General features: G+C 47.7%; 1 protein-coding gene and 1 pseudogene across 4 annotated transcripts in view; both read right to left on the bottom strand.

Moving 5' to 3' along the window:
• Positions 1–2189: 2189 nt before the first annotated feature.
• The window catches only part of ABCC5 (ATP binding cassette subfamily C member 5), a 95453-nt gene continuing 76891 nt past the window's right edge, over positions 2190–20751 (bottom strand). For all 3 annotated transcript variants that reach the window (XM_080657881.1, XM_080657883.1, XM_080657882.1), the window contains 6 exons: positions 19444–19633; positions 15400–15559; positions 10197–10275; positions 9116–9229; positions 4598–4762; positions 2190–2658 (listed from right to left, as the gene is read on the bottom strand). In XM_080657881.1, coding sequence (XP_080514007.1) covers positions 2557–2658; positions 4598–4762; positions 9116–9229; positions 10197–10275; positions 15400–15559; positions 19444–19633 — 810 coding nt within the window. In that variant the 3' untranslated portion in view covers positions 2190–2556. The remainder of the gene's footprint in view (positions 2659–4597; positions 4763–9115; positions 9230–10196; positions 10276–15399; positions 15560–19443; positions 19634–20751) is intronic.
• Positions 6591–7998, bottom strand: LOC308242976 (pre-B-cell leukemia transcription factor 2-like; annotated as a pseudogene). Its single transcript has one exon. The product of its transcript is annotated as a pre-B-cell leukemia transcription factor 2-like (transcript).

Genomic DNA, 20751 nt, shown 5'->3' with positions numbered 1-20751 from the left:
AGTGTGATGGAAACTGGGTTCCTGCTCTCCTCTGCCCAGGCACTAAGCACCGTCTCCAGAGGCCTCATCAGCCTTCCAGTCACCTCCCAGTCACTCCACTCGCACCCCAGCTCCAATCTCTGGACCTGGAGTTACTGAATTTATTGGGAAGGGGAAGGAGAGTAAATTAATTCAAGGCTTCTAGCCTGATAGACTCAAGAGAACAATGGTACTACTAAAGAAGCACTGATTTTCAAGAAGCTGTTTGAGGCACCAGTGATGCCCAGCGGAGGCACTTAGGCAGCTGGAGGCTGGCACCAAGGAGAGGCCAAGCCCACAGTGGAAGGTCTGTCACTACACCTGTGGGAGGGAAAGAATCCATGCACAGAGAGAAAAGGGAGTGGGCAGAGGCAGGAAAATGCCTTCCTCTAAGAGGGCAAAGCAGGTTAAGAGAGGTGGGAGGACACCCAAGAGATGAGAACAGAGCTGACAGGAGGGGAAGTGAGTCCTGGTGCAGCAGAGAGCTTGAACAGGACAAGGACCTGGAGGCTCTTCCTGCTGCCCGTTCCCCTCTGGGAAGGTAAGTCCAGGCATCAAAGAAAGTGCGTGTTTATGTCAGTGCCGTCCAACAGAACTCCCTGCACACCCCCACCTCCTGCCCCAAACAGCAGGTTTGTTCTACATCTGTGTCCGACACAGTAGCCGCAGGCCACGTGTGGCTCCTGAGCACTCGAAATGTGGAAGGAAAACTTTAACTTTAGAGTCAAGCCTCTGTGTTTTCAAGACAGCAATTTACAAAAAAGGCTGGGCTCAGGGGATGATCTCTGCTGATGGTTGGCAGAACCAGGACCAAGTAGTTTAAAAGCTTCTTGGCTGCATGCAATACACTCGATTGAGAAACTCCATAATGATTACCCTTTTGAATGGGTACTTAATTCTCAATGAGGTAAACTGAATGAATTGGCCAAAAAGGCAGTTACATTGTTTGAATTGCTGAGAACCCTTAACCAACTGTTCATTTGAAATATATTTCACCGCAACCGCCCACCTCGCCCAAGCATTCACCCTGCCCACGCCCAACTCTCTCCTTGGCAGCACGGGAGCTTTATTTGGTGACACCGTCGTAGGGGCCAGGGTGTCAGGCATGCTGGGCCCCATGCCCCTGGCAACCAACCAGCTCTGTTCCTGGCCCTTCTCAGATGTAACTCCATCGCCGGATACTCAAGAGCCCGCCTCTGGGATTCCAGTCACTCAGACACCCTGCTCCCTTCCCAGAGAACTAGTTTATACACCAGAGTATTATAAAATCCAAAATAATTTTATTCACTTTTCAGGTTTTTGTTTCCACAAGGTGTTCAGCAAACATGCTAAGGCAACAGAATGTCTAGTTGGTCACGACATGCAACGCTGACCATTCAACTGATGACAGCAGCGACCACGCCCACCTGAGCTACTGGCCCCACAGCACAAGGGGGTTTGCAGAAACACACCGAACCACACGGCAATCAGCAACCTGAGGTAGGTCTCTTTACAGTACAAAGACTTCCACACCAGTGCGAGACACTGAGTAGCAAGAGCTGCTTGAAGTCGCAGGCTTTGGAGAGAGAAGGAGACTGTGCGACATCTGCAGAGAGAAAAGAAAACAGACCCACGAAATCCTGAACCCTGTCACTGAGCTGTGGAGGCGCAGACCAGGCAAATGAAGAAGTACCACCGGAAAAGCAGCGGTCGGCTCCGGGGCGGGGAGCCAACGGGTGTGGGAGCCGGAGCTCTGTGCAGTGGCCAGCGTGAGGAACCTGAGGCAGTGGGACCCTCTGTGGAGAGACTTGATTCTTGTTTAGAAACGACAGCAAGAAGAGGAAGGCAGGGAGGGAAAGGGGGTCGGGGGCTTTGCCCCACTGCTCTCCTGACGGAAACAGGGAGGTGACACCAGGACAGAAAGCAGGAGCCCTGAGAATTCACGGCGCTCTGCACGGCTTCCGGCCGGGGCCTCTGCACCACCCCGTCCCGGAGTGGTTGTGGGAGGCGGCAGAGGGGGCCGCTGGAGGGCCCACCATGGCCACACGGCTTCCTTTTTTGACACCCAGAAAACCTGGCGCCATGAAAAACCAGCTAGCAAAGAACAATATGCTACTCTTTCTGTCGTCTAATAGCAAAACCAGATCTCCAGTGCAGCCAACTGTACAAAAATGATAGAAAGGAATCTGCACTGTTATTAGCACAGTGCTTATTTTAATATAAAATAAACAGCTTACATTTTCACTGTAAATATAGGCTATGTACAGAATTATATATATAGATATAGCTACACGTATAAAGCTTCATTATAGGCCTCTGATATATTTATAATATGGTTCCCTGAACCTTGTAGAGTGCAATTAAAAACAAAAACTAAATTTTGTTTACATGAATCTGGAGTCAATACAATAATCAAAATAGGACTCTCCCTAAAAGTGAAACACACAAGCCAATCCTGAACTGCTGTGCGAAAGATAAAATCGGGAAAGGCAAGGTTTCGGCAGGACAGGAAGAGCGCGGGCCCCGGGGAGGAAAGAGACTGAGGCAGCGCGGGAGGAATTAGCCCTTGACAGCGATCTTGTTCTCTGTAGCAGCAAACATGGCATAGAACCGGGAGCTGTCGTTGGACAGAAGGACCGATGGGGTGTCGAACTCCACTACCTGCAAAGGAAGGAGGCGGCATCAGGATGTGACTCGAGGACCCACTTTCAGGAAGGGGGGCAAGCCCAAATGCCCCTTGAGGATGAAATCAGGGTGACAATCCGACTAGCCCTGCCATGTCCCAATGGGTTCCTTTTTATTTTATTTTTTAAAACTAACCGGGTACCAGGGAAAGGTTGGAGAGAAACACCTCTAGACCTCCTTCACCTAACTCAGTGGTCGGCAAACTCATTAGTCAACAGAGCCAAATATCAACAGCACAACGATTGACATTTCTTTTGAGAGCCAAAAACTGACTTCTGCGCATGGGCCACGAAGTTTCAATCGCACTGTACGTGCGCGCCCGCACGTGGTATTTTGTGGAAGAGCCACACTCAAGGGGCCAAAGAGCCGCATGTGGCTCGCGAGCCGCAGTTTGCTGACCACTGACCTAATTCATTCAGCCTTAGGTAGGCAGGAATTGATCGACAAGATATTACAGGGAACCCACTGCAGCACAAGTCAAAGGCTTAGCAGGCAAATGGCATCTAGTTATGCAATCTGATCTAAACCTATAGATGGAAAAGGAACGGCTCAGGAGACCTACTTGGCAAAAAAAAAAAAAAGGAAGTGAGAGCCCTGGCCGGGTAGCTCCATTGGTTAGAATGTCGTCCTGATACAACAAGGTTGTGGATTCGATCTCTCCGGTCTGGGCACATACAAGGGTCAACTTTGCATAGATAAGTGGAACAAATTGATGTTTCTCTCTCCCTCTCTCTCCCCCCCTTTCTCTTTCTCTCTAAAAATCAATAAATATATATATATTTTTGAAAGAAGTGAAGCCCTAGCCAGTTTGGCTCAGTGGATAGAGCATCAGCCAGTGACTGAAGGGTCCTGGGTTCAATTCCAGTCAAGGGCACATGCCCAAGTTGCAGGCTTGATCCCCAGTAGGGGGCATGCAGGAGGCAGCCGATCAATAATTCTCTCTCACCATTGATGTTTCTATCTCTCTTTCCCTCTCCCCTCTTCTCTGAAATCAATCAATAAAAAATAAATAAATAAAATAAAAAAGTGAGTAAAGCATAGACTCAGTCAATTATCCATTCCTATGATAGACTTCTATGCAGTCACTGGAAACCATATTGCAGTAGAAAAGTGAATGACATACTGGCAGGACCTGGCTCCCATAATGTGGCCACATACTTCCCAGCCTCCCTTCTGCAGGGCAAAGGCATGGACACAACCTTTGCCAGGAGATGAAAGGGGAGGTCTCCAGGGGGCACTTCTAGAAAAGGATGTCTTGCCCAGGGGAGACAGGCCTAAGGACAAAGCATCCTTCCTTTGGAGTGGCTGCATGAGGGTATGACGTTGGGTGCTAGAGCAGATACTGCACTGTGTGTGGACAGGGAGACATTGGCTTTGAGAGATAGGCAGGTTGTAAGCAGGTAGATATGGGAAAGGAAAGAAGGGAAAAGGACATTTTAGGTAGGTGGGACTGTATGAGTAGACACAGAAGATGGAAAAGCTTAGGGGATGCAAGATTGTCTATAGCTAACAGCACTTGCAAGGAAAGAGAGGGAAATGAAGAAGGCATGGCTGGGCTAGATTGTGGGGAAGCAGGATACAAGTTTGGCACCCCTACATGATTGCAAAAAGCAAACAACACATGGTGGCTGGTCTCAACTCACTTTGGGCAATTCTTATCTATGTGAATTAATTACTAACTAAACTTGCTTGCTGATCTGTCAGTGTGCCCCATTTTCGAGCAACAAAATAACAGGTAGTAAAGCAAAACAAGAACCCAGGAATGCCTCAAATTCAGTGCCTTGTTGGGAGGGGGCTGTATCTCTCTCCAAATGGATGGGACTAGAGCTGCTGTGGCTGCTTTTCTAAATGTTCAGAACCACCCTCAGATGCCAATCAGCTCAGTCCTCCCAGACAAGGCCACATGCCTCAGTACCTGTCCCTGGGCCAGCACCATAATCCTATCAGAGCCTAGGACTGTATGCAGGCGATGGGCAATCGTCAGCATAGTGCAGTCGGCAAATGCTTCTCGGACGGTCTCTTGGATCAGTAGGTCTGTCTCCGTGTCCATGGCAGCTGTGGCTTCATCTAGAATCAGAATCTGCCAGGGAAGAGAGGAGAAAGAGGATCCAACCAGTTCCTTAAGCATTCTGGTTTAGATTTTACTAAAATGTATTTTGGCATTTGAATTTTATACCATACACTAGAGGCCCGGTGCACAAAATTCGTGTAGGGCGGGTGTGTGTCCCTCAGCCCGACCTGCACCCTCTCCAATCTGGGACATCCCTCTTGCAATCTGGGGCCTCTGGCTCCTAACCACTCACCTGCCTGCCTGCCCTAACCACTCTGCATACCTGCCTGATCCCCCTAACTGCTCTCCCCTGCCGGCCTGGTCACCCCTATTAACTTTCTTTTTTAATCTTATCCCCTTCACACACAATTGTATTTGACTTCCTTATTGGCTTCTCCCTCTCACACAATTTTTCTCTCTCCTTTATGTAACACTTTTTCCTACTGACTCATCATTTATAAACTTTTCTTTCCTCATTTCCTACTTCTGTTCCATCATCCTTCTTCCCATCTTTCTCCTACCCTCTCTCCCTCCCCCTTCCTTCTTTCCTTTATCTTTACCCCTTCCCTCCCTCTCCTTTTCCTTCCTTCCCACCTTAATGTTTTTCTTCACTTCCTCCCTTGGACCTGCTTTGCTCCCTCCCCCATTTCTTTCTTCTTCCCGTTCTCCTTTTAAGATCTACCGGCTCCCCTTTAAAACTTTTCTTCCCTCCCTCTTTCTCTCTCATCCTACCTTTCCCATACATTCTTCTCTACTTCCTTCCACTGTTTTAATATCTATCTACCTGCCTAATTATTCACTGTCATTTATCTTTTTTATTTTCTGACTCCTATTTTTAAAATCTGTCCCCAGTACACAACTATACTTGATTTTCATTATAGCTCCTACAGTTCACTCACACATCCTCTTTCCTTCTTTAACTCTGCTGTCTACTGACTCCCTTATAAAGTTCTTCCCTCCCTCCTTCCCTTCTTTTTTTTTCACTGAGCAATTCTATTGGTTTAAGATGAGCTGCATATGAGGTAATAAAGCCATCTGGAGGGGAGAGGTGGGAGGCCCGGGGGCGTGGCCAGGTCATCTATCCAAAAGTTGTGTCCCCATTTTTGGCATTTCTGGTAGGTAGGGCAAGGCTGGCGTCTTCACAGATCCCAGAGCAGATAAGGGGTGGGGAGAGAGAATGGGTGAAACCAGAGAGAGAGAGAGAGAGAGAGAGAGAGAGAGAGAGAGAGAGAAACAGAATCTATACTAATAAAAGGGTAATATGCTAATTAGACTGGGAGACCTTCCGGACATCCTTCCGGACAAAGCCATGGTGGTGGGGCCGAGGCAGAGGCAGTTAGGGGCAATCAGGCTGGCAGGGGAGGGCAGTTGGGGTTGATCAGGCCGGCAGGCAGAGTGGTTAGGGGTGATCAGGCAGGCAGGCAGGTGAGTGGTTAGGAGCCAGCAGTCCCGGATTGCGAGAGGGATGTCCGACCCCTGTAGGATCGGGCCTAAACCGGCAGTCGGACATCCTCCAAAGGGTCCCAGATTGGAGAGGGTGCAGGCCGGGCAGAGGGACACAGCCCCCCCACCCGCCCCGTGCACAAATTTGTGCACTGGGCCACTAGTAGTCATATATGTGTCTGAGAGAGAATGTATATGTGTCTATAAGAGAAACAATAGTTGTGTATGTGTCTATGAGAGAGATAGAGGATCTGAAAGATAGGGTTCTGGGTGTGTTTCTGTGTAAGAAATGGGGAGAAAAAGATTGAAAAAAAGGGAAAAAAGGGTAGACAGACCCCACCTTCCCCTTAGGGGACCCCCTTCTCCTTGCCATGTAGTCAGCAACCCCAGCACTGAGTCGGCTGGAGTAGGGCGACCCCATTTGCCCTTCTCCATCTTGTGCTTCTCCTGTGTCTGGGGCTTGTCCTCTGGATGCCTTTGTCCTCTCATCAAGAGTCACCTCATGAGCCCCCACCCTGTGGCCCTGAGGAGTGAGATCAGTTGGAAGTGTCAGAATGAACGCTCCTGGTCCTTCCGTTGGGGACGTCACTGAGAATGAGGTCACAATCTCCTGCCAGCCGCCATTTGCCCTCATTTCCCGAGGGCTACACATCTGGCCTCCCCTGATGTTATCTCCGTAGCCCCCTGGGCCCATCAAGTGTCAGAGTGAATCCACCTGGGAAGCAGGGTAGAAATCTCTGAGCTCGGGCATTCCCAGAAACATGTCTCCGGATCCTGAAAGATTGAAAGAGCCGCCAGAGTCTGCGGAGGAAGGGGGTGTTGGGGAGCTGGTGCGGCTGTGGACCCCCTGGGTGACAGACACGGCAATCTTGACGGCATAGAATTTTGCCTCCTCTTGAAACTTTCTGATATTTTTCTTATAGCGAATCCGCTTGTTGCCAAACCAGTTGGAGACCTGAGAGACAGTGATCCCGCAATTCTTGGAGAGCTTCTCCTTAGCCTCCTCACTGGGATACGTACGTGTTACTCAGGTGGGAATAGAAATACTCATTTAGGACCTCGGTGGCCTGTTTGCTGAAGTTCCAACGTTTCCGTGTGGCATCCAGGAACCAGGAGCGCAGGATCATGACGGCCTCGCAGGTGCTCTGCTTGAGCTGCATCTGGATGGCGCTGGACTTACGGTGTATGATGCTCACCATCCGCTCCATCTCCTTGGGTGCTGCGGGCCTCGTGCGGCTCTGCTCCCGCAGCAGGTTCATGACATGGGTCATGAACTCCTTACATTCCTGCTCATACTTCTCCAGCTCCGAGTGGTAGATATGGCGGATCTGGGCAAGTTTGCTGCGATAGTCCGAGTGTTTGATGGAGTTGTCAGGGGACATGCCGTCCCCGGAAGCTGCTGTGGCTGAGCTCCACCTGCACCCCCCCTCCCCGGCCTTTCTCAGGCCCAGCCACGCCTTCTGCCAGAAGCATGTTGTCCAAGTGCGTAAGCTGGGGGTCCATGGGCTCCTCCTCCTGGGAGCTTCGGATGCTGAGGCTGGTCTTCTCCTTGATCTCACCCAGGACGCTAAAGAGAGCTGGCTTCATTCGGTAGCAGTTTGGGCATGTTTCTTGGCCTGGGCCTTGTCCAGGCTCTGGTCCGTGATGGTCATTATCTGCTGCAGAATGTCCTCGATGTCTTGCTTCCCTTGGCCTCCCGGGACCATCCCCCCCCCCCTCGCTACGCCAGGAGGCTCGCCAGGGCCCCCAGGCTCCTCACCCATCAGCCCCAGACCTCCCCAGCCCCCACCTGGAGGGGGCGGCCCCAGAAGTGGCTCGTCCATAGTGGGGGGGGGGGCCCTGAGGCCCCCTCCCTGTCCCGCCCCTCCCCCACCTGGTTACTTCCCCCCAAACTCGCCAGGGCCGATGCTTCCTCTGCCCCGACCCCCACCTGTCTCTCCGTCTCCTGACTCTCCCAGGGGTTCACCCCAGCTCTGAAGGGAGACCTGGGGTACCGGCTGGGCCTCCCACAGGAGACCTTGGCCCCCAGCGGTGGAGAAAATGGAGCCGGAGAGAGAGGAGGCCCAGGTGGGGGGGTGTGTGAGCGAGAGGGAGGAGCCCTCCTTCCCTCCTTAAAGCTTCCACTGTGGGGGGGTGGGTGTTAACCCCCAGCCCAGGGCTCAGCCCCGGCCAGGTGTTTGCTGCCCCCCGGCTTCCCTGGCCTCCCCGCCACCATCCTGCTCCCATTCCCTGCCTGGGATGCCCGGCCCAGCGAGGGTGGCCAAGGCCAGTGCAGCCTGGGTGTTGCTGCCGCAAAGCAGGAGCACCTCTGCCCAGAAGGCCTCGAACCATCCACCCCTCCGTCCGGGGACCCACCAATGGCCCGCAATGGGGGCCACCACCCTCCTCCCGTGTCTGGGCGGGGCTCCCCGCTCCACACCACCTGTGTCCTGCCCCTCGTCGGCTTGTTCCCTTTCTGTATTTCTGTTTCTCCTCTCGGCCTGTCTGCATGCAGGCCTGCCTTCCTCTCCCTCTCCTTTCTTATCCCCTCCTATCGTATCCTATCCTACCCCGGGCCTTGCAGCTGCCTGAGCAGAGGGCGGGGACGCAGCCTGCTGATCTGGTCATGACATTACGGCAGAACGGATAATCACCATGTTCCTCTCTTATTATATAGGATTATTTATGGTTCTCTCTCATCATTGATGTTTTTATTTCTCCCTCTCCCTTCTTCTCTGAAATCAATAAAAACGTATTTTAAAAAACTAACAACCCACCCATATACCCAAATTGTGTCAAGGTTAATCCAGAAACACCTCTGAGCATTCTCTTAAAAGTGTCACTGGGCTGGGAGCCAGGAACGCCTTCAGACCACGTGCCACAGGGAAGGGTGCTCCTCCACCTCCCTGCTCTCTCCTGCCCCTCCCCTCCCCTTCCCCAGCTCCCACCAAACCGCCGCACCTTGCAGTGACGGAGCAAGGCTCTTGCTATGCATAAGAGCTGGCGTTCCCCCACTGAAAAGTTCTCCCCATTCTCTAGCACTTCAGATTCAAGTTTCAGAGGTAGCTGAGCAATCTAGGAAGAAAGAAAGTAGAAATTAGAAGGGTCAAAAAGTAAAGTGAGGGGGAAAACACCCTAACTTTTGTCAAAAATCCAGTAGCAAAGGTAAATTATTCTGGAACAGAAGAAGGAATACTAGCTGAGAACCTGGCTCACCTAGAAAGAAGGTACAGGTGTGATGGTCACGCGACCAGGACCCAGGTTTTCTAGGATCCCTATTTCAAATATACTATTCTGTTAGTCTCCTACTCTCAAAATGTCCCAGAAATTCTAATATTTTCATGTCCCCAAATCCTGGCAGATAGTGGTCCTAATTTTTGAGCCACTGAAAAATATGGTCGTGCAACAGGAAAAGGGGAAAATAAAACTGCTCTAGGCCCATGGCTGTCAAACTTCTCTTTTTGTAAGCTACGCAACCTAGTCTTCAAATGAAATTATTTGAGAAAGCTCAACCTAAAAGAGATAAAAGCAGAGCTATCTAGTTGAATTAGGGCAAGGGATCCTGAGTTTGACTTAAGCAGAGGCACAGACACCCTCCTCCCGGTGAGGGATATCCATAGCCCCTGGAGGGGCTGCCGAACACCCCGCAGAGATCTGTGAATCCACAAGCCGACTGCATGCTTTCTGCAGACTCAGTAAATGAGGTATCTCTTGCACATAGAAAGATACTTCAAAAGCCTGTTGTACTGTTACGATGAATAAAATAGAAATTAATGTAAAACCATGACTGAATTTTGAGTAGTTTTCATTGACTTGTCTTCAGTCAATGGGTGGTAAAAAGGGTAATATGATCATGGGCGTGGGGGGAGAGGGAGGAGGCGGAGGTCAGAAATATCAACCTTTACGCCCTTTCTGGAATGTCTGGGAAGTCCTGCTCAAAAGTGTTCCTCCACAGACACGCTGGAGGTGGAGGACAGACCAGGCTGGACGGAGGCCACCGGGCAGTGCCCACAGCATCGCTCGCCCGTGGTTCTTTACTTACACATTCTTTCATGTGTGTCCTCTCCAGGGCGTCCCAAATCTGGTCTTCCGTGTACTGGCTGAAGGGATCCAAGTTTGATCTAGAGAGAAATGCAAGAGGAATGTCTCAGGGATCCTTCACGTGCGCAGCCACACTGCGAAGGCTGTCCGGGGTAAAAGTCTAAACAAGCACGGGAAATGGCCTTAAACCTCCTAAGGTCACAGAGGGCTCATCCCTTAAGCAGCCAGAGGTGGACGCTGATGCCTGCCCGAGGCAGGACGATCTCTGAGAACAGAATTTCTTCTTCTTTGTTTTTTTTAAAATATATTTTATTTATTTTTTACAGAGAGGAAGGGAGAGGGATAGAGAGTTAGAAACATCGATGAGAGAGAAACATCGATCAGCTGCCTCCTGCACACTCCCTACTGGGTATGTGCTCGCAACCAAGGTACATGCCCTTGACCGGAATCGAACCTGGGACCCTTGAGTCCGCAGGCCGACGCTCTATCCACTGAGCCAAACCGGTCAGGGCCAGAATTTCTTCTTTATAAAATGTCATTTTTACTGTTGTAAGTTATATAGAAAAATTAAGAAATATAGACATGCAAATCACAAAACACAAACCAACGCATGTTTTAATCATCTCTAGTCAGATCCATAGAAACAAAAGGTGTTAGCATGTTGGCATATATGCTAGATGTTTTCCTAGCACATACATGTTAAAACACATCTCCCTATATGCACAGGGAAATGCTCTTTCTTCCTATGCAACAGGGGGAGAGCAGGGATCTGACAGCTAGCTGACCTGGAAAACGAGCCAGCCTGCCAGATCCAGTGGAAGGCAGAGGGAATGAGAGAGAGGAAAGGGCAACCAAAGAGGAAGGACTTCCTTTCTCCTGGTTCAGAAAACCAGCTTGGGGGCTATTCCTGTTTACTGTCCCACAGGATCTGCCGCATGGAAATCACGGAGATTGAAATAGGACTAGGCACTGTTGGAAATGTTAAAGACGGGACAAAAAGCTCTCTGTCATGGAGGATGAGGGTAGAGTAGTGGTGGAACAGATATTTGGTGGAAATGGGATGTTACACTGATGGGGGGAGTCTTGTCTCAATCTCAACATGAAGTTTTGTAAGTCTAGTAATCGGAAAGGGATTAGGTTACAGTTTGCTTTGCTCATAAATCTTGCTTGGCGTCTGGGAAAATCTTTGGGAGAACCTCAGCTCTGTGCCATGTTTGTGTCCATGTCTAGGGTCACTAATTCCAGGCACAAGCAGGCTCACATCACAGAGGAGCTCTACTCGAGCAGAGGAGATGGCAGACGCACACCGTGTCTGCGTCCGCAGCCTCTGGGCTGTCTGGGAGGCTCTGCCCGACCCTGCTCTCTGTGCCCGGGGCCCTTTGCACAGGTGCTCTCCCTCCGCTTGCAACATGCTCACCTTTCCTCACCACAGCACTGGAGAGACACTGGTAAAAGCAAGGACTCTGGAGTTAGCCTGCTTGATGCCTATACAATGTCTATCAATCACAACTGTGTGTGCTCGGCCAAGTCAGCCTAACTACTCCACATCCCAGTTCCTCATGTGCGAGACAGGATAAAAGACCACCTCCTCAAAAGGCTGTTGTGAGGACTACGTGTGTCCACCGCGTTTCATGTGTATAAAGTCCTTGCGGGAGTACCTGCGGCAGGGTGGGCACTGTGCATGTGACAGCCATTATTACTGTGGTTTTACTTCTGGGCTATGATTCCTTCTTGTCCTTCAAGTCTCAGCTCAGATGCTACCTGTAGGAAGTGTCTCCTGAGCCTTCAAGCCTGGATGAGGTGTCTCTATGCTCACCCTTATGGCACGCATCACCCTGTTCCTTTGTCTCTCTGCCCACCGCACAGGATCCCTGTCTGGATCTTGTTCACTGTTGTATCCCATGTACACCATCTAGTATTTTTTTGTATAAATAAAAAAATTTATACCTATCATTATTTGACTCCTAATAAGAGGTATTAATATGTCACTACTTTTTAAAAAATATATTTTTATTGATCTCAGAGAGGAAGGGAGAGGGAGAGATAAAAACATCACTGATGAGAGAGAATTTTTGATTGGCTGCCTCCTGCACACCCCACACTGGAGATCGAGCCCACAACCTGCACATGTGCCCTGACCAGGTATTGAACCTCCTGGTTCAAAGGTTGATGCTCAAACCCCACTGAGCCAGGCTGTCACAACTTTTAAGTATTTTCAGTAATAACAGAGGCAAAGAGCAGTTCGTGGAGGGAGAGTGTGTACACACAGAGAATCCAAACAGACTGGGGTCAATCCCTGCTCTGCCTCCTATCAACTGCGTGACTTTGGACAAATTACTCCTCAGTTTTCTCTTCTGTATAATAGGGACATAGCGAAATGGCTTAGTAGGTTTAGAGTATATGTACAGTGCCTGGAACATGGTGGATACTCAATAACTGGCAGCTGTTAAATTGCCAAGGTCCCTGTGCACACATTTGATACACCTTGGTTCCAATATTGGTGGTTTCTAACCTATATATTCAATGCACTTTCCAAGGGTCACAATCATCCCAGGATCTTGAACACCAGGACCAGAAATCGTTCTGATAAAGTCTACCTGTGAACGGTCTGGATGGGGAAGACTGATCTCTACAGGGATGCCAGCTAGGAAGAGCACTCTTAATTAAAGAAGAGGTGATCTGCTGATAATCTAAAAGTGTGAAATTGTCTTTTTATAAAACAAGTCCTTACCAGTTCCACAGGGACTAAGACTGTCAAAAGGAAAAAAGAAAAACAAGAGCCACACTGGCCGGCCCCTCTAAGCATTCTTATACGTTTTAACTGCATGTTGGTATCTCAAGGAGATGTTCTCACCCATAATGCTGGTTAATGGTGGTGGAGATACAGTCTCCAAATTCGGAGTCTCCAGGAGGAAGCTGAGGAAACAGCTAATCATCCTTCCCTTGCTCTGGGAAACTCATTGCATAGGCTTTCTAATTTCCTAATTAAAGCAAAAAGGCTCCAAAAGCTGAATGTTTTTTGGGAATTATAAGAAACCTGAGAGATTAAAGGAGGATAGAAGTTCTAGGATTTTATATGTTCTCGGTGTCTATCACTGATTTAAAAAGCAAAAAATTACAGCCTGGCTGGCATGGCTCAGTGGCTGAGCATCGACCTATGAACCAGGTCACAGTTCAATTCCCGCCCAGAGTACATGCCCAGGTTGCAGGCTCATTCCCCAGTGTGGGGGTGCGGGAGGCGGCAGGTCAGTGATTCTCTCTCATCATTGATGTTTCTATCTCTCTCTTCCTCTCTGAAATCAATAAAAATATATTTAAAAAAGAAAAAAATAAAGCCAAAATTACAGATGGCAGCAATGAAACTTATGATTCCCTAAGTTTGCACAGCTGATGCCAGAAGCAGCACTCTGAGCTCAGTAACAAACTCAGGGCATTAGCACACCAACTACTGAGCTTGTCCATCAAGAAGCAACGAGCCTCTGGAGCTGCTAACAAATGGCTCTGACTCCTGCAAAAGCTGTGCTTCCACGATGTTCTACAAACAACAGCTGCACACGCCAGCAGGTCAGTTCTTTACCATGAATTCTAGAAGCCCCTGATTCCAGACCCATGTGAAGTGCTATAAAATTCTCAAATGAACACAGGCATCTTGGTGCCAGCATATTCAAGGGAAGTCTAAAATTTGACATGCCTTATATCCTAACACTCTTCCAAATGATGATTAAAAAATTAAGAAAAATATGTTTTTGTCCTGAGCTAAAAATTATAAGGCCAATTTTATTCCCAAAGGTGCTCCTGTAGCGTCTAAAAATAGAGAGATCTATAGGAAGGAAGAGCAGGTTTGGCAATAACTCCCAATTTCTTAATTTTAGATCTGAATCTTCAATAAATTCTAATTCTCTTCTGACATTGCTTATTTGACCTTGTTATCTCAGTACCCAAAGGGAATGACTGGATCAACAGATCCAGTCTATACTGTCCAAATTCATTAGTGTTCTAGAGAAATGCCAAAATAAACGCACCCGGGAGTATTGACCCTACATGAAAGTAGGTGAGAATTCAGTTTATCTACCAAACCTCCCTGAATGAGTGAGTTCAAATGCCATTCAGACAAGTGTGAACACTGCCCCTTGGTTATTTGAAATTAGATTAGTACCATTTTTTTTTTTGAAACTGCTCAAATTAAAGAGGAAATAGTAATATTACTTTCAGAGTGATTAAAAAAAAAAAGAAGTCCTGCCCTAGCTGGTTTGGCTCAGTGGATAGAGTGTTGGCCTGCAGACTGAAAGGTCCCTCTTTCGATTCCTGGTCAAGGGCACATGCCTGGGTTGTGGGCTCGATCCCCAGTAGGGGGTGTGATCAATGATTCTCTCTCATCACTGATGTTTCTATCTCCCTCTCCCTCTCCCTTCCTCTCTGTAATCAATAAAAATGTATTAAAAAAAAGTGAAGTCCTATCTGGGTTGCTTATATAGTTAAAAACCGTTTTATTTAGAAAGAGAAGCAACATGAATAGGAATAGACACAAATAATGGAAACCCATTGTTTTTAGGAGGCAAAGCTTAAGGCTAAAGGTAGGGTAAATTATAAGGAAGAAAAATGGGATTCAATATATTTCCTTCTTACGATTTTAACAGGTCAAGAATTTTATCTTTGGCATGCTGGCAGATTGCAAGAGAGAGAGGCATCATTCCAGAGCATTACAGGTGGGAAAAATACTGGAAAATGGAAAAACATGAGTAGTAATAATGCCTGGAAACCATCATTAGAATTGCGACTTGGAGTGCACTGATGAGAGAAGAGCATGGAGGATGGAGGAAGATGGTGACGAGGACGATAATGGTTCTACCGTTACTGAATGTCCATCGTTTGCTAGGCTCTGTGCTTGTATAATCTGTATGAACTGATTCACTCTTGACAATAACAGGTCTTAATAACATCGCCATTTCATGGATGAGGAAACAAGTTTAGGAGTGGTCAAGTAGCTTGTCCAAAGTGGCAGAGAAAGATCTGAGCCCAAATCTCTCTGACTTCCCCACCAGCATGCTGCAGGCCTCCGAGCCCCGTTGTGTTACTGAGGTGCCCTTTGTAGTGGGAAAAGCACTAGACTGGGAGGTCACGAGATCTCAGTCCCAGATGGAGGCTCTAACATGCCCACCTGGCCTTGAAATGAGGCACAAACACATGGGCGCTCAGGTCCTCACCTGACAGTGCCACTGAACAGCACTGGCTCTTGAGGAATGATGGAGAGTTTGCTTCGGAGGTCAGCAAGGCCAATGTCACTGATTCTCACTCCATCAATCTTGATGCAGCCTCCAGACAATTCCACCAGGCGGAAGAGGGCCATCCCCAGGGAGGACTTGCCTGATGAGTGAGATGTGCAGAAGAGTAGCTCATTAGCAACTTACGAAACTGGTTTATTCTCAGGGCAAAATCATCTACTTTTCCGTTTCTATGCAGTCATTATTGCAACTGATTAACTCAGGAAATTATAAAATGATAGCCAGAAACAGGAACACACACACACACACACACACACACACACACACACACAACAACAACAACAACAACAACAACAACAACAAACAGAAAACCCGATGAATTTTCCTGAACTACTAGGCATATACATTTAAATCACACAGCTCAGTCAGAGAAGGAATGGGCAGGACCATTACACACTCATGAGAGTAAAATGGAAAAATGCCTCCTTTTCACCTTAGGAAGAGGTGCACAGTGTTTAATGCTTCTTAGCAAAATGAGAACAGCGGTCTCATGGCAAGGAGCTAGGGCAAACCAGAGGACAAGATGCCCCCTCTCTTTTGTCCCTTTGACATAGCTGAGAGAGTAAAGACAAGGCCTTCCATCGCTGTAGCAACACCTGGGGGATGGAAGAAGCTGTGGGGTAAACACACATGGGTAGGAGGCTTTGGACTGAGCCAATGAGCGGCTGGAGGTGACTCTGCCCAGACAGGGAACTGTGGCAGAAAAGCAGCTTTAGGGGCTAAAACAATGAGTGCATTGTCACTGTGATAAGCAGAACAGCTGTTCTTACTGGAATCTTCATGTTAAGTTATATAAGTAATTCAAGAAGATAACATCAATCTCTCATAATCACTACTGTTATTTATGACACATTTCCTTTTAGTCTTTTTCTCAGAGTAGAGCATACCAGAGACATGATGTTGTAATGGCTTTTCCCACTGAACATAACATAACAAGCATTTAACCATATTATTAACTTGTCAGGATAAAAATTTGATGGCTGCAATACAGTCCATCCTGTGGATGCACTCTAACTCATCTAGCCCTCTAATGTTGGATGTGTAGTTTATTTAAAACGTATTATTATAATGTTACTAGAGGCTCGGTGCACGAATTCGTGCACAGGTGGGTCTGGCTGGCCCATCCTGGTTGGCGGAGGGAGGGGATGCAGAAGGCCAGCTGGGGGTGGGGCCATGGGTGGTTGGCCAGCTGGCCCTGCCCCCTGGTCGAACTCCCGATCAAGGGGACAATTTGCATATTAGCCTTTTATTATACAGGATGCCGTGTGTCACTCAAACTTTGCTCTGACCTCAAATGACTTCCTTGGGATAGGTTCTCAGAATTGAAACTACTGTCAAAACATATAAACATTAAAAAGCTCTATCTAATGCCCCATACACCCCCAAAATAGCTTGACACAGTGCTGTCTATCTACTTTCTTGCAGCTCAGGCCCATGGTTTAGATTGAGAACTACAGGATTTCAGCTGTTAGACCACACTGCCCCCCATCTTCCTGTCTCCATGCTCTGAAAGACCTCTCACGAGAGCCTCATGACTTCATCTACTCAGTGGTCACTGAGGGTACAACTATTCTGCCTTGGCCGAGTCTGCAGCCACATCCCTGCAGTCAATATTGTTCCCTAATGGGAACCTAGAGAAATGTCCACTTCCTAAGGCAGGACTCCTCCATTCCATTTACCAGAAATGAGTTGGGAACCCAAGCCCATGTAGCAGGACAGATGTTAAGGAGGCCTTCTCCTCCTAAAAGTGACTGGCTGTATTCAGGATTAGGGGGTCTGGTGAGTGGCCCCTTACCCAGGAAGTGGGGGAGAGGGGAGGGGCACTCTCCCTCAGTGCCAAGGTAGCGGTTTAAGAGCCAAACTAAGAAAGGAATGGGGCTCAAATAATAGGTTAAGTTGTTCCATCTTAATAAAAGATGCCTTGGTTTGGAACACCTGGACTGGAAGACTATAGCTCTTTGAATCTCTGACAGAATGTGCTGGTAAAAAAGGCAACAAAGTCCTCACAACCATAGCAGGGCCAGAGTCTAGGAGCCTTGGAAGAAGCGAACTAGGATCAGAGTCTAGACTTTGCAAGTCAGGCTATTTATGATTATTTTATTTTTCTTGTTTATTTCTCTTCTGTCACTACTTATGGTTTACTCAAGTCTTGGTGAAATTTTCAGTCTATCACACTTGTGTGAAAGGGAAATCACAGAAGGGACACCAGTCAGAACTCTCGGAAGAGCAGGGCCCCCCAGGGAGCCCGATGAGAGAGCAGAGTGAGAGCTGTGGGTAGCTGCCCTCCCTGGCTGAGCATGCTCTTGCCAGTGCAAAACACCTTCTCACTTTGACTGAAGGAATTCCTTCAAACAGGGGGCAGGAAACGACTTTTTCTTTTCTTCGTGGCAGGTTCTTTAAAGTAAATGGGCCAGAAAAGATGCCAGGTGTTTTTGTGTTGTTTGTTTTTGTTTTTTAATGGCAAGAACAAAAGCTAGAAGAATTTTGATGAAAAGGAACATGAAGCCCAGAAAGCCTAGGAGAACTGCCTCAGAGAGGCCCTATACCAGGGGTAAACAGGGTGAAAGGAGACAAGCCCAATTTTGAAGCGTTATTCAGGAAGGAGAGAGGGAAAGAAAGAAATTACTGAAGTCTTGACCCTAGAAACCCAGGGTCAATGCACTTCTAAGCATGAGTGAGGTAAAATACCCAAAAGGAAGGCCTATTCTCTAGTTCTTTGCAACTGATGTCCCAGAACAAGAAACGCATTTCTGTCTTCAAAGGGACAGAGGCTCCTTGTTTAGAGGTGGGTGAGCCTCTGATATACATGAGGCCACCCGGGCCATACATCACAGAGACCGCGAACACCCGACGTCACAGAAGGAAGACGTCTACTGCAGGGCTCTTCAGAACAGTCAACCCTGGCAGCCACCTCAGTGCCCACGACTCGAGCTTATTCAATATAAACTGCGGAGACCCATAAAACAGGATTTCATGTCATGCTGCATAGAAATCGTGCCGGGAGCAGTAACTGACATGGAAAATATTTGCTGGCTTTGAAAGCAGGCCATGAAACAGTGAGTATAAAATGACCTAATTTTTATTATTATTATTATTTTTATTGTTTGAAGTATTACAAATAGTATTACATATGTCTCCTTTTTTTTTTTTCCCCATTGACCTCCCCCCTGGCCTCCCCTACCCACCAGTACATGCCTTTACCTGCCCCCACCTCAGTATCTTGTATCCATTGGTTATGCTTATATGCATGCGTACAAGTCCTTCGGTTGATCTCTTACAGGCGCACCCCCCCCCACAACCTCCCCTGCCTTCCCGCTGTAGTTTGACAGTCTGTTCAATGCTTCTTTGCCTCTGTATCTATTTTTTCCCCATTTCTTTCCTTTAAAAAATCTTGCCTCTGCAAACTAGAAATAAACATATAATAACAAAAAATGTTTGAGTCCCAATTTCAATGTCCAACAGTTCTGAGTCCCCATTTCAATGTCAAACAGTTCCTTATGTGTACATGTCAGCAATGATATCTGGATGCTGGGCACATGGTGGCAATGCAGGTCCGACCCTCTCTGGTTTGGTCCTAGGCAACCTGCTGTGACGCACAGCTACTGACTGCTAGCATGGCAAAAATGACCTAATTTTTGTAAACATATTTGTTGATAGAAAACACCTGGAAGATATCCACTAAAATGTTAACAGTAATTATCCCCGTGCCGTGGAGTTATGGGTGCGTTTCACCTTTGTAATTTGCCATATGTTCCACGTGTTCCACAGTGAGAATGTGTACTTTTATGATTGGAAAAAACACTAAGTGTTAGAAAAGCAGGGTTGAAAATAATCCTGGAGAAGTGGTTTCAGTGAGACCTGAGACACTAATCATGCATGTACTGGGAACCTGGTTTGAAGGGATGAGAGTGATAGTCAATAAGCAATACACATGGGCAACAAACTTAACTCCGACAGGGTCCTTACCCGACCCCGTCCGCCCCACAATGCCAATCTTCTCCTTGGGTTTGATGGTGAAGGACACTTTCTTTAGGACCAGAGGCAGATTTTCTTGGTACCTCATCTCCGCGTTCTCAAAAGTCACCTCTCCTTCCTGGGGCCAATCAGGCGGGGGAGCCTTGTTCTTAATTCTGGCAGGTGCTTCCAAAGAGAGAGTCTGGGGAGACAGAAGTGGCCAGGTCAGATTGGCCCAGGTGTGTCTCTTACATCGATGTCTCTCTCTCTCATTCTCTCTCCTTCCCTATCTTCCACTACCTATATATATATAAAAGGCTAGAGAAGTTAAACCAGGACAACCATAGCCGCCACACAGGAGCAGTGCTAGCCCTGGCCCCTTGCTGTGAAAGATCCCTTGGCAGTAAATGCTTAGATAGGGACAGAGTACCATGGCTACTAATTCTGCAGTGGCTACTATTATGCAGCAGCTGAGCAGGGCACTGACTTTCAAACTGCCTCCTGTCTTAAGGAATTCTTCCACAAAACTGCCTTGGAGGCCAAGGGTAGGGCCATGAGCCCTTCTATTCCTCTTCAACCCTGCAGTTTTTATTGGAATTCTTTGAAAATATTACTCTCAAAACAGGACTCTGCCATTTAGAAACCCCTGGCTTAAATCCAAAGAAAGGTAACAACATTTATTGAACATGTAATCAGCCCTGGCTGGTGCTGCTCAGTGGTTGAAGTGTCAGCCCATGCACCAAAGGGTCTCAGGTTCCATTCCTGGTCAAGGGCATGTACCTGGATTGCAAGTTTGATCACCGACCCTGGTCAGGGCGTGTGCAGGAGGCAACCAATAAGTGTGTCTCCTACATCTATGTCTCTCTCTCTCTCTCTCTCTCTCTCTCATTCTCTCTCCTTCCCTATCTTCCACTACCTATATATATAAAAGGCTAAGTGACCAACGGTACATCTGCCCGACTGTCCGGTACATATGATGCGCACTGGCAAATTTAAAAATAAACATTGACTTGCACGATACATAGACAGCTCTTGCTGACGCCAATCGCACACGTGTGTTTTGACCTGTCATTGTCGATCGTGAATTTGATTGTTTTTGTTGACATTCGGAAGCTGAAAGTGGTGTCATCGACAGAATATGTCTGAAGACCAACTATTGGCACAATGTACTTCTGACACTTCATCTCTGACACTTCTATTATAGAGAAAGGGCAAATAGCAATATTAAAATATTTCTTCTAATTAATTTCCTTTCAATGTGCACAAATTCATGCACTGGGCCACTAGTCTCTAAAATAAATGGAAAAAATATCCTTGGGT

This window comes from Plecotus auritus (genome assembly GCF_963455305.1).
Source record: "Plecotus auritus genome assembly, chromosome: 2".
Lineage (NCBI taxonomy): Eukaryota > Metazoa > Chordata > Mammalia > Chiroptera > Vespertilionidae > Plecotus > Plecotus auritus.
The sequence above is the reverse complement of the archived record's forward strand: the minus strand, read 5'-3'. Positions and strand labels throughout refer to the sequence as shown.